This window comes from Hordeum vulgare, chromosome 1H, assembly GCF_904849725.1.
Source record: "Hordeum vulgare subsp. vulgare chromosome 1H, MorexV3_pseudomolecules_assembly, whole genome shotgun sequence".
Taxonomy (NCBI): Eukaryota; Viridiplantae; Streptophyta; class Magnoliopsida; order Poales; family Poaceae; genus Hordeum; species Hordeum vulgare.
In genome coordinates, this window is record NC_058518.1 from 498,423,529 (window position 1) to 498,435,662 (window position 12,134).

Genomic DNA, 12,134 nt, shown 5'->3' on the forward strand with positions numbered 1-12,134 from the left:
GCTGTCCGGCGCTGAAAAAACGAATAATTTAACGCGTGGAGTAGTTTTTGGATGGCTCTTGGAGATGCTCTAATGACGACTCCCTATTACAGTACTACCTCCGTCACGGTTTAGAAGGCACAGTTAAGTTTGCGTGCATTTCCACAACACACAAGGTTTAAGGCGGATTGCATTTACTCCTTGCAGCTAATTAGTACTCCGTTATAATATTTCTATATGCATGTGTAATGTGAATGCTATTTTTCAACTCATTTTACAGCCAATCAACAATCACCTAGGTTCTAAAGAATTTTCATAGACGCGTTGTAATTTTCACGCTCTGCCGTGCGCATATCAGTAAGACACGAGATTCAATCAGTAGCCCACGTGAAATCCTAACACGAGACTCAATCAATAGCCCACGTTATAGATCAGACGGTCCATGATACGAGTGTTCAAGTTCTCACCGAGTCGTCCGCTGTCACATGATTATTTTTACCTCCTACCACCACAAGAAGAGAAGAGAAGCGAAGCGAAGGCCGACTTGTCAACGAAACCAAAACACGCATTTTCTTAGTCCAAAAAAACATGCAGCGTCTGTCTCTGCTCTGCATTTTATTACTTGTCTCTCGGTCAACAGCACGCCCTGACACGGCCCAGCTACGACGAAACACTCACCGCGCGACAGCCGTCGATCCACCGATCTGGCGGACAATCGTCGCGGCAACAAGATTACAAGAGTGGAAAGCCTCCCTGTCCCAGTCAAACCAGCAGCTACACCTGGAAAAAAAACCGGGCTGGGCCTGCCGGCGCCGGTTGCCGATGATGACCGAGCTGGCTGCACGTCAGGAGCCGCCGGCGCCGACGCCGTCGTACTTGAGCCCGAACTCACGGAACCCGATCTCCATGTCCGCCGCGGCGACGAGCAGCTCGGAGGCCTGCGCCGGCTCGAGGATCTCCACGGCGCGCTTCATGGTGCGCAGCCGCAGCGCGTCGGCCCCGGCGACCACTGCGCCGACGCGGCCGACGAGCCCGCCCACGTCCAACAGCTCCCCGCCCGCGCCCACCAAGCCGTCGCCCTCCTGCACCCGCGCCATCTCGCGCGACAGCTCGTCCTCCTGCGCCACGGTGCGGCGCTGCAGCTCGTCGATCTGCGCCAGCTGGGCGGGGCTGAGGTCGCCGAGGTTGCCCGACCGCACGCCCAGCAGGAGGTCCGGGAGCTGCGCCTCGAAGCGGCGGCCGGACTCGGTGTAGAGCAGGTGGACCAGCGTCGTCGGCCGCCAGCCGGCCAGCCAGTGGGCCGCGCCGCGCTCCACGGGGCTCGCCCACGGCGCCGCCAGCGTCCACACCGGGTCCAGCTCCGCGCGCGCCGCGCAGTAGTCGGCGAAGTGGGACACGTAGCCGGCCACCAGCTTGGCGAGCTGCGCCGGGTCGTCGGCCCAGCGCGCCGTGCGGAGGTCGCGGCGCAGCGACCGCAGCCCGCGGAGCCAGAGCTGGAAGCGCCGCCTCGCCGCCTCCAGCTCCATCGCCCGGACTCCGGTTGTCTCCCTTTTCTGGCCAGGCGGGGGGGCAGTACAGTACGGTGAGGTCGCTCGTGCGCGTGCCGGCGGAACTTATAGCTGGCGGCGGGGTGATCGGGGCCGTTGAAGGGGAGGAAGCGACGGCTGCGGGCGCGGGCCGCCGGGGCGTATGAGGCCGCGACAGGTGACCCGCATGCAGGAGGCCATGTGTGGTGGCCGGGTGGCGAGGTGGCGATGGACGGCGACGTACCGCGTCACGCTCACGACTAGATGAGCTGCGGGACAAAGCGGCCCGGATGAGGCTGACATGGGGCCCGGCGTGCCAGTGGACGCATCGGTCCGCGCAATACGTTGGCCTATTATAATCTACTCCTCCAACTCTAGTTCGTAGAGCAAATACAATAAATCCGAGTCAGGCTATAAGAAATAAAGTAGTATATTTTTGCTTAGTTGGAGGAGAGAAAAGAGAAGAGAGAAGGTAAGCGGACTCTTAGTTAAGAGCCAGCTCTAGCATATGCTCCTAGGCACTTTGTGAGAATGAAAGGTAGGTCATATAATAAATAAGTAGTACACTCTTCTAACCAACTATTGTACATGTTAGCTATAAGATGGGCTATAAATGACATGACATGAGCTTACAGCCGGCAGCCGGCTCTACTATTGTACTTGCTCTAACGAACCCACCCGTCATGTGCGGTTGCCACCTTCGACTGTTGAGAAACGGATGGTGCGTCAAGGGAAAGCTTGAGGAAACGGTGCCTAATTATATCGTATTTGTTATCGGAAATTGCTTTTGGCTCCCGAACTCTATCGAGGTCTTTAAATTCAAACTCTAAATTTCGTGCAAATTCGTATTTTAATATTTCAAAAATTTCTGAAAAAAATACATAGATAAATGAAGGTATAATACATAAGTATGTATATTTTCAGAATAAAATACGTTAAAATGAGGGCTGTGCAAAAAAGACAAATTTGAAATTTTTTACACATGTTACTATTCATCATTTAGACCATGAATTCGTCTTTTTTGTACAGGTCGCGTTTTAAAGTATTTCGACCTGAAATTTTACACGCACACGGATCACATCCTTGTTTAGTTGTATATTTTTTTAAGATTTTTTGAAACTAAAATTTATGAATTTTAATTTTTTCAAAAATTTCAGCCTCCGTGGCTCCCGGGAGCCAAACGTCTGTTCTCATTTGTTATACCCTACATTCGTAAAGACGGATAAAAATGAATGTATCTAAAATTAAAATATGTTAAAATATATTTATTTCTCTAACAAGTATTTTTGACATATTAGGTACCTAAAATTTTGTATGCGTTTGTGAGGGAGGCCACGACGAGCACAGAACTAGATGGTGGTGGGGGAGGGTGGGGGTCATCGAAATTTTTGCAGATCCAAATTTTATTTTTTGAATGAAATAGTTTTTACATTTCTAAAATATGTTTTTTATTCTCTAATAATGGTGACGACGAAGCCTCCCAAAGAATTAAAGAAAAATATACAAGAATGTCAACTATTTGTTACTTTGTTGTTGATTTTTTTACGATGAACTTTGTTGTTGATTTGATGGTGGACTCCCAGATAATTAAAGAAAATATACAAAATTAATTTCAACTATTTGTTAGTTTGTCGTTGATCTGATGGTTAATTGGGTATTGGTGGAAAAATACCATATGATAGGACAGTGTAGACTTATGATATCATAACTAGTCTATTCACTGTATTTTTTCTCGCAAAAAGGCTAGTTAGTACTCCCTCTTTTGGTTTATAGGGTTTAAATCTGAAATCTTATTAATTAAGGTGGATTGCAAATGGATGACACTAGTTTAACTAGCCAATAAAATATTTTCTACCTGTTTGATTCCCAAGCAATAAGGGTGTGTTCAGTTGGAAGGATGGCATGGAATGGCACGGGTCCGACCCATCACGAGCCCACGTTCTCGCGTTCAGTTGGACCTGGAACAAGCACAGAGTGGTTCCCTTGGACTGAATATTCGGTCCAGATGCGGAACGAGGTCATACCTCGAAAACGACCGTACCACGTGGAACGGCTGCGCTCGCGCTCGCCTCGCTCCCAGGTGCGCCGCCTCCCGCTCCTCCCCCCTTGTCCGTCCCTCCACCTTCATGGATCTGAGCTACGGCCCGTTGGCCGACGGCCGCCTCCCCCTCCCCTCCTCTCCTCTCCATCCCCAATGGCAGCGGCGGATGTTTTGCCTCATCCCCGGCAGCAGCGGCGGCCGTTTCGCCCCGTCGATCGGAGGCCGTCTCCCCCAACTCCCTCCCCCTCCCCTCCTCTCCTCTCCATCCTCGGTTGCGGAGGCGGCTGCTTCGGCCCATCCCCGATGGCAGCGGCGGCCATTTCGCCCCGTCGTCCGGCGGCCGCCTCCCCCTCCCCTCCTCTCCTCTCCTCCTCTCCTCGTCGTTCCCTCCTCTCCCCACTGCCTGCTAACTCTGCTAACTTTTTTCTCTCTCGTTTTGCAGTAGCTGGACAGAAGGAATCTCGACAGCAGCTGGACAGAGGGAATCTCGACAGCAACTGGACAGAGGGAAGACTCTGTCGTTTTGAAGGTAAGATAACCCAGTGCTCATGTATATGCTGCTAGTGCTCATGTTTATCTGTTGTCCAGTGCAATATATATGTTGATAGTCCGCATATTTTGTAGGTGGTGAAGGAGATGAACAAAAGGAAAAAGATGGTTAGAGGAGTTGTTGTTTTTGTTGCACTAGCTGCAGTGGCAGTAATTGTTCGGGCTAAGTAAGGAAGAGAAGACCACGTATTACCTATGGCCCAATGCATCAAAGTGATCGAATCAGATACGATTATCTAAACCAAAAAATTTGGCAAAGCGATGTCTTATGTAAAAACATGCTAAGGTTTGAAAGAGCTGCATTTTTCAACTTGTGTGACATAATGAGGGATCGCAAGTTGCTAGAAGATAGTCCACATGTTAGTATGGAGCAACAATTAGCAATGTTTTTTATACAATTGGGCATAAACTTCGAAGTAGGGTGGTGTCAGCCAATTTTTGTAGATCGTATGGCACAAGGAGCATATACTTTAGAAAGTCTCTTCATGCCATAGGCGATCTTTGTAATGATTATATACAGCCACCAGCATTGGAGACCCCCGCAAAAATTGAAGGAAATCATTGGGTTGACCCATATTTGAAGGTAATTTCAGTAACCATTTCTTAGGTATTTAGGCTATATGATATGACATTTAATACTTATCACTATATAGGATTGTATTGGAGCTATCGATGGTACACATGTGAGAGCAGGTGGTATCAAAGATGTCGAACATTCTTTTCATGGTAGGAAGGCCTTTACAACCCAAATGTGATGGCAGCGTAGATTTTGATCTCCGCTTCACATATGTGTTGGCTGGTTGGGAGGGGTCAGCCCACGATGCGCCCGTTTCAGTTGATGCATTAACACATGATAGATACTTACAAGTATCACCAGGTAATAAATTGCCTTAGATAGTTATTGTCCATATGTTATTGCCTCTAGAAACCATTGTCACAAAAAAACCACCTTTTAGGAAAGTTCTACCTAGTTGACGACGGTTATGGAGCCAAGCCCGGGTTTTTACCACCTTTTCATGGTGTGAGATACCATTTGAATGAGTGGGGTAACAATCCAGTCAAAAATGATAAGGAGCTATTCAACCTTAGGCACTCATCTCTACGGGTGACGGTGGAGAGGGCTTTTGGATGTCTCAAGAGGCGTTTCAAAATTTTAGATGATGCCAAACCATTCTTTACTTTCCCGGTACAAGTTGACATTGTTATAGCCTGTTGTGTCCTTCACAATTATGCAATATCACAAGGGATCGATGAATTTATTATACCGGAAGTGACATTGACCATCCAACCAATTCGAACATCAAGACAATAGGCAAGTGACACTAGGGCCGTGATAGACCGTAGGCTTCAAATGGTAGCCCAAATGTGGTAAGATTGACAACTCATGTATGCTAATCTATGAGTGTGGCGCACTCCATGTATTTGTGATGTCTATGCAGCTACTTGATGGCCGGACATATTGTACCATTTACCATATTTGAACCATGTATTTGTGATGTTTATGAAATTATATTTGAAATTATTTGATGGCTGGATAGATTGTACCATTTCTCATATTTAAACCATGTATTTGTGATGTTTATGGAATTATATTTGAAATTATTTGATGGCTGGACAGATTGTACCATTTACCATATTTAAACCATGTTTTTTGCCTTCTTTTTGTTGGCTGGACAAAAATGGAGAGTGTTGAAGTCACCGCTGCAAGTGCGAGTTCGGAGAGAGATGGGATCATTGTGTGGACCAATCCCATGACGAAAACCATGCTGGGTTTTTTGGCCGGTCTTGTTGTTGATGGGAAGACGACTTCAAGTGGATTCAGAGATGTGCATCATAGACAATGCGTTGTTGTTCTAAACGAGCAATTCAGGATTTCTGTTACCGGAGATCAAGTCAAAAATCATCTCAAGAAGTGGATGAAGATTTGGGGAAAGGTAGTCAACTTGAAGAATTTAAGTGGAGCTCTATGGGATGAAGATACTTGCACAATTAGGCTCAACAAGGAGCACTATACACGGCATTGTATGCTATGCTTCTCAACCCACAAATCTGATGCCATTTTATGTTTGTATTATGCTAATCATTTGAACATTTTTTGTAGACCCACAAAGTTGATGCCCCTTCTTGAATACCCCAATTGAACACTATCATGCCTTGGCTTCCATCTATGGGACAATCGGTGCTAAGGGGTTGGGTCCTGGGTCTGGCAATGATCTTCTTTCTATTGATATCGAAGACGAGGAGAATGCTGAGGTGAACACGTCACCAAATGTTGGTGAATCTTCTGACCCGAAAGCACCACCCAAAAAGAAGGCTAAGGTAAAGAATGTTGATGATGATCCACTAGTAATCACTCTCAAAGATGGGTTCAAACTTGTGGGTGAAGCGCTTGCGAAGTCTAGTGGAGATGATCATGACATACCCGATGACCTTTGGGATGTAGTCTTTGTATTGCCAGATTTTGATGAAGAACACCTAGCCCACTACCATGCTCATCTTGTGGACAATCCCAAGATAGCAAGAGCCTTCATGAAACTAACCCAAATCAACAAATCTATTTGGGTGAGTAGGTATGTGAAGAAGAACTTCTAAATTCGATGGTTGTATGGTTGACAAGTATGTGAACTTGACACATGACTGACGTGCACTTTGGCTGCTGTTGGAGATTTCGTATGTGAACTTGACATGTATGACTATTGCACTTTGATGCTTTTGGTAATTTCATATGTGAACCTTGTTATATGTGCACCTTGTTGAAAATTATGTTATGTGTTGTCATTTATGTGTTATAAACTTGTAAATATCTATTGTTATGTTGTCTTTCTTCAAATTACAAAAGAAATGCTGCTGAAATTTTGAATTTTATGTTGTTCCATTTTTCGTTACGTGCTTCCAACCAAACACCGGAACAGAACCGACATGTTCTACTCTTTTGCTCCCGCCGAACACAAGAATGGAACGGATCCATTCCTCTGGAATGAAACCATTCCATTCCATGACATTTGGTCCCCAACTGAACACACCCTAAGTGTAGCACTCTCTCTCTTATTGGACTTGCATGGCGTATGTAAAAAAATACATGCATGATCATTAATTTCCTTTTTCTTATCTCTATGAATTAAATATGACGTAAGATTCAAAATACTTTAACTCACTTAGAGTTATATTGAGTCTAATATAATAAAATTTGAAAATTTAGAGATAAGCCCCATAAACCGTAAAGAAGGAAATACTCTCTCTGTCTGAGTTTACAAATCCGGCACATGTATCTAGGTCGTCAATTTGACCAACTTAATGAAAAGCATATTTTACAAAAAATATATCATTAGAAATTTAGATGTTCTATTTTCTAATGATATAATATTTATGTTAAATAATATATTTTATATAAGTTAAATTGATGATATAAGTATACGTGCATGCCTTCTAAACTGTGTGAGAGAAAGTACTATAACAAAATTTTGTCTTGTACTCATAACTGACCTTCACACTGTATTTTCTTGGTCCGAGAGGCTAGTTAGTACTTCCTTCACAAATAAATATAAAAGCATTTAAATCACTAAGTAATGTTTTAAACACATTGTTATGTTTTTTTTACTAAAGGAGTATATCATAACTAGCCTCTTAGCACCGAAAAATACTACTCCAGTTTTCGGGGTGAGAGGCTAGACAAAAGATAGTTACCATGGAACGCATACTACTTATTTGTGCGCCTACACGTCCCAGTTGGAATTGATCACCTGAGGCCGGAGCAATCCGTCGCTGAACCTGAACGGGATGGACGGTCCCCTTTTGCTGGGAGCGGGAGAGTTTTAAATTAGGGATGGCAGTAATAGTTTAGTGCCATTTCGGGTGTGAAGACAATGTGGATATCGTCGTCTGCTAGTGTCCCCCGGAGGTTAGATTTCGACTTTCCGCCATCAATAATGGAGCAATCTGTCGTCTGATTCGGCGTGCGGCTTGGCCTGGCCTGACATCTTGGACGACCTTTCATCGTCGCCAAGGAGAAAGAGCATTGCTCTCACTTTGTCACTTCCCCGTACTGCATTAAGCAATACTTGCGTCTCATGGCTTCAGACTCCAGAGTTTACGCGTGGCACTGCGTGATTACGCACTTATCGCCCCCCTACATGGTCACTAGCTCAACTAAACGGATGATTAGTCTACCGCTTCATATTTAAATTACCGAAAATGCTAGACCTACTAAATCATACTTAAGTTTAATAAATCTTTCAACTAATCTAAACATGCCCTTCCTGATTTTCAAAGGTGGATGGGCCTCACCCTTCTCTTAATTCAATCAATGATTGCCAAATCAGACTATCCTGTAAACGTACGTAAACATTTACGTAGATGTAGCATTACTCTTAAATTACTGCTTCTCAAATTAAAGTTACTCCTAAGTTTATATTAGGGTATCTCCGACGCAGACCCTTGTATCGCCCGTACACATTTGTACCGCACAGTACGTATCCTCAGAAACCATCAAACACATGCATGTATCAGTCCGTCACGTAGTGTGGATCATGTTTTTCCCGCAAAATGAAACCAAACTTGAAGGACTTTGCGGGAGTTTAGATACCTGCCACGCCCGAGCCTGACTATATCGGCCCACCCAAAAATCTCCACCCGCGCCCGTGCGCATTCCCGCCCATGGCGAGCTGCCCACTTTCATGGTATATCTCTGAAAATATCAGAATTGATAATAACATGATGTATTTTATTTTCATCAAAATAAGCATATTTAAGATATTTGAAAGTTTTTTTTAATTCAAACACAAGATCACCCCTTGGGAGGAGGAGAATGTCCCAAAAGTTTCAACACGCAAATTATATTTAAGAATAGGTTTCTGCCTAAAAAATATATTATCTTATTTTTTCTTTTCTGTATATTCATATTATTCTTATGGTCTAATAAAAATATTGCTCCAAAGGATAAGTAGGAGGGCAATAGAAGCAAGGCAAATAATTACATTCTGATGAGGTAAATCTTTAGCATGATGTTGTTTAGCAAACGTAGAAAAAATATCTCTTCTATACGTAATTAATTTCAGCACCAATCCGATTAAATTACCAAATATATTGAGACAAAAATTATTTTATTCAAATCCAAGTCTACCACCTTTCCCCGATGAGATCAGTCATGAGTAAGAGACCAGTGAGATTCTACCAACCGACACAACAACTACTACCTTTCCCGATGTATCTATATACTTTAGATCACATTCCATATCATCTCAACATAAGAGCATCTTCAACAAATGCGCTTCGCGCCGCGCTTAAAAATGCGTTTGCAGCGCACGCTTTGGCTGGTTTAGCGCGGGGATAGGCGCTCGCTCCAGCAACCGCGCTATAATGCAGCACGCGCGCCGCTCCAGCAGTGCACAAAAATGCACCGCGCGCAGCACGCACAAACGACATATACACCACATATACATTTCAAAAAATAGGCTCAAAAACGATCAAACAAAAAAAATAAATCAACAATAAATAGTCTTACAACTCAAACAAATAGTTTATCCTTCAGTACAACAAATAATGCAATAAACATACCAATAGTTCATGAACAATACAATACAAATACAAATACAATACAATACAAATAATGCAATAAACACAACCAAATCATGCTCTTTGTCGTCCATGCCATGCCCACCACTCTTCAATCAGATCCTTCTGAAGATCATTGTGCGTTGCGGGACGCCGAATGGCATGATAGGAGGCAACAAAACGGGCTACCCTTTCAGCCCTCCATCGCACTCGCACGGGATGTCCCAAGAGCTCATATTGTGAGTAATCTAAATCTTGGCCACGCTCATTCTCGATGATCATGTTGTGCATGATCACACAAGCGTGCATGATGTACCAAAGCATTTTTTGATCCCAAAATCTAGCCGGTCCTCTAACAATAGCAAATTGGGCTTGCAAAATCCCAAATGCTCTCTCCACATCTTTTCTAGCAGCCGCCTGAGCATTGTGGAAATCAAGATTTTTCTTACCTTCCGGCTTTTTCAACGGCTTCACGAAGGTTTGCCACTTTGGATAGATGCCATCCGCTAGATAATAGCCATAGTTGTACGTACGACCATTTGCTACAAACTGCACCGGTGGCAACTCACCATCTGCAATCTTATTCATCAGTGGTGACCGGTTGACAACATTGATATCATTCAAAGATCCATGCATTCCAAAGAATGCATGCCAAATCCAAGTCTCCTGATCGGCCACCGCTTTAAGGATTATAGTGGAACCATTTTTTTACCGTGGAATTGCCCATGCCATGCCTTTGGACAATTCTTCCAACTCCAATGCATGCAATCTATTGAGCCAAGCATGCCAGGAAAGCCGCGAGCCTTGTTCATCGCCAATAGACTTGCGACGTCTTCAGCAGTGGGAGATCTCAAATACTCCTCGCCAAACACTTGCACATTTCCCACTTCAAAGCGCTTGACACACATGATGGCTTGGCTCTCACCCATAGCCAAGTGATGATCAACTAGATCAACCGGGATACAGTATGCCAACATACGCAATGCGGCTGTCACCTTCAGAAAGGTGCTATGCCCAAGCTCTCCGGCGGCATTCCTCCTTTGCTGGAAAAACCGGTCATGACTCGCTAGTTTCTGTGCAATGCGCTTGAACAAGTCTGTGCTCATCCTAAACCAGCGACGAAAATACGACTCCGGGTATGTGGGATTCTCCACGAAATAGTTCTTCATCAGTCTGTTATGGGCATCAATCCTATCTCTCCAAATTTTCTTCCGACCCATAACCGAACCACCGTGCTTCGGTTTTTTATTGATATGCATAGCTATGATCATTGCAAGATCCTCCACCTCTTCCATATCAAATTCTTCTTCGAAAGAATTATACGACGAACTCATATATAATGTTCAATACTATACTGTAAAAACTACCATTCAAAACATGCACCAAATTCATAAGTTTGGAGCAATACATACCTTGTAGGCGTTTTGTCGAACGCCTTGCGGGCGCGGCGCGGCAGCGAGCTCTCGGGCGCTGTTCATCGGACGTCGGAGGCGCGCGAGGGCCGGCCGGACTGGGAGGGGGTGGGGCGGAAGCGCGGCGGCGCGGGGAGGCCGGGGAAGCGCATGAACGGTCGCCGGGGGGCGCGGGCGGCGCCCGCAACGGAGACATGCCGGGGAAGCGCCTCAGTGGTCGCCGGCGGGCGCCGGCGGCGACGGTGGCGCGGGGATAGGCCGGGGAAGCGCTGAACGGTCGCGGGGGCGCGAGCGGCGGCGGCGGCGCGGCCGGATGAGGGAGGAGCGAGCGCGGGAGAGAGCAGGAGCGAGCGCCGGAGAGTCGCGCGCACGGGAGCCGGCGCAGCAAATAAGGGGCGCGAGATTGCGTTTCGGCCAGCGCGCTGAAATGGAAATGGCGCACGCGCCGTTTTTGCGCGCCCGCTGGAGCTGCCCGCCGCGTTGCGCGTGCACTAAAACTGCCTTTTTTACGGCGCGGCGTTTGTATAGCGAGATGCTCTAAGCTTATATACCAACAGTCCATCAGCCATTGACTCTTGTGAGTTGATTCCTTCACCGATCACGGCATAACACTAAAACGACTCGTAATATTTAACAAGCTTATTTGTGTTGTTGTTCTTTTGCACTAGGCCATATTTTCTTCTAGTCTTTATTTGGATTCTTCTATATGGCATGGTTATTGAGTTGAACTCGTTCGTTTACGATAGATTGCTCGGAATGTGAAGAGTAGAATTATCACGATTATTAGTGCGACATATCTTCATTAACCGTATCAGGGAAGTTCCCACTTTGATCATACTTTTTATATCCCCATGTTTTTTCTTATGCATTTAGTCCCGCTTGATACTATGCATGAGTAGGATTATGGACGATGTGGTTATGTTTGTAGATCCTCTAGGTAGGAACCTATGAACCTTGATCACACTAGGAAATCGTTGTTGTTAAGTAAATTCCTTAGGCTTTGTTTTGTAGATGGGGTGGTATTCCTCAATCATGAAAGTTGCGAGAGAGTAGTAAATATGATGTATTTTCTTTTCA

At 45.3% G+C, this 12,134-nt stretch overlaps 1 protein-coding gene and 1 pseudogene across 1 annotated transcript; one reads left to right on the top strand and one right to left on the bottom strand.

The window, feature by feature from the left end:
- Positions 1–552: 552 nt before the first annotated feature.
- Positions 553–1,554, bottom strand: LOC123419305 (transcription factor TGA9-like). The gene has a single exon (XM_045107146.1). It carries the CDS (start codon positions 1,503–1,505, stop codon positions 825–827), a length of 681 nt encoding a protein of 226 aa, XP_044963081.1. The 5' UTR covers positions 1,506–1,554; the 3' UTR covers positions 553–824.
- Positions 1,555–3,402: 1,848 nt separating this feature from the next.
- LOC123402124 lies at positions 3,403–6,687 on the top strand (annotated as a pseudogene).
- The last annotated feature ends 5,447 nt before the right edge of the window (positions 6,688–12,134 follow it).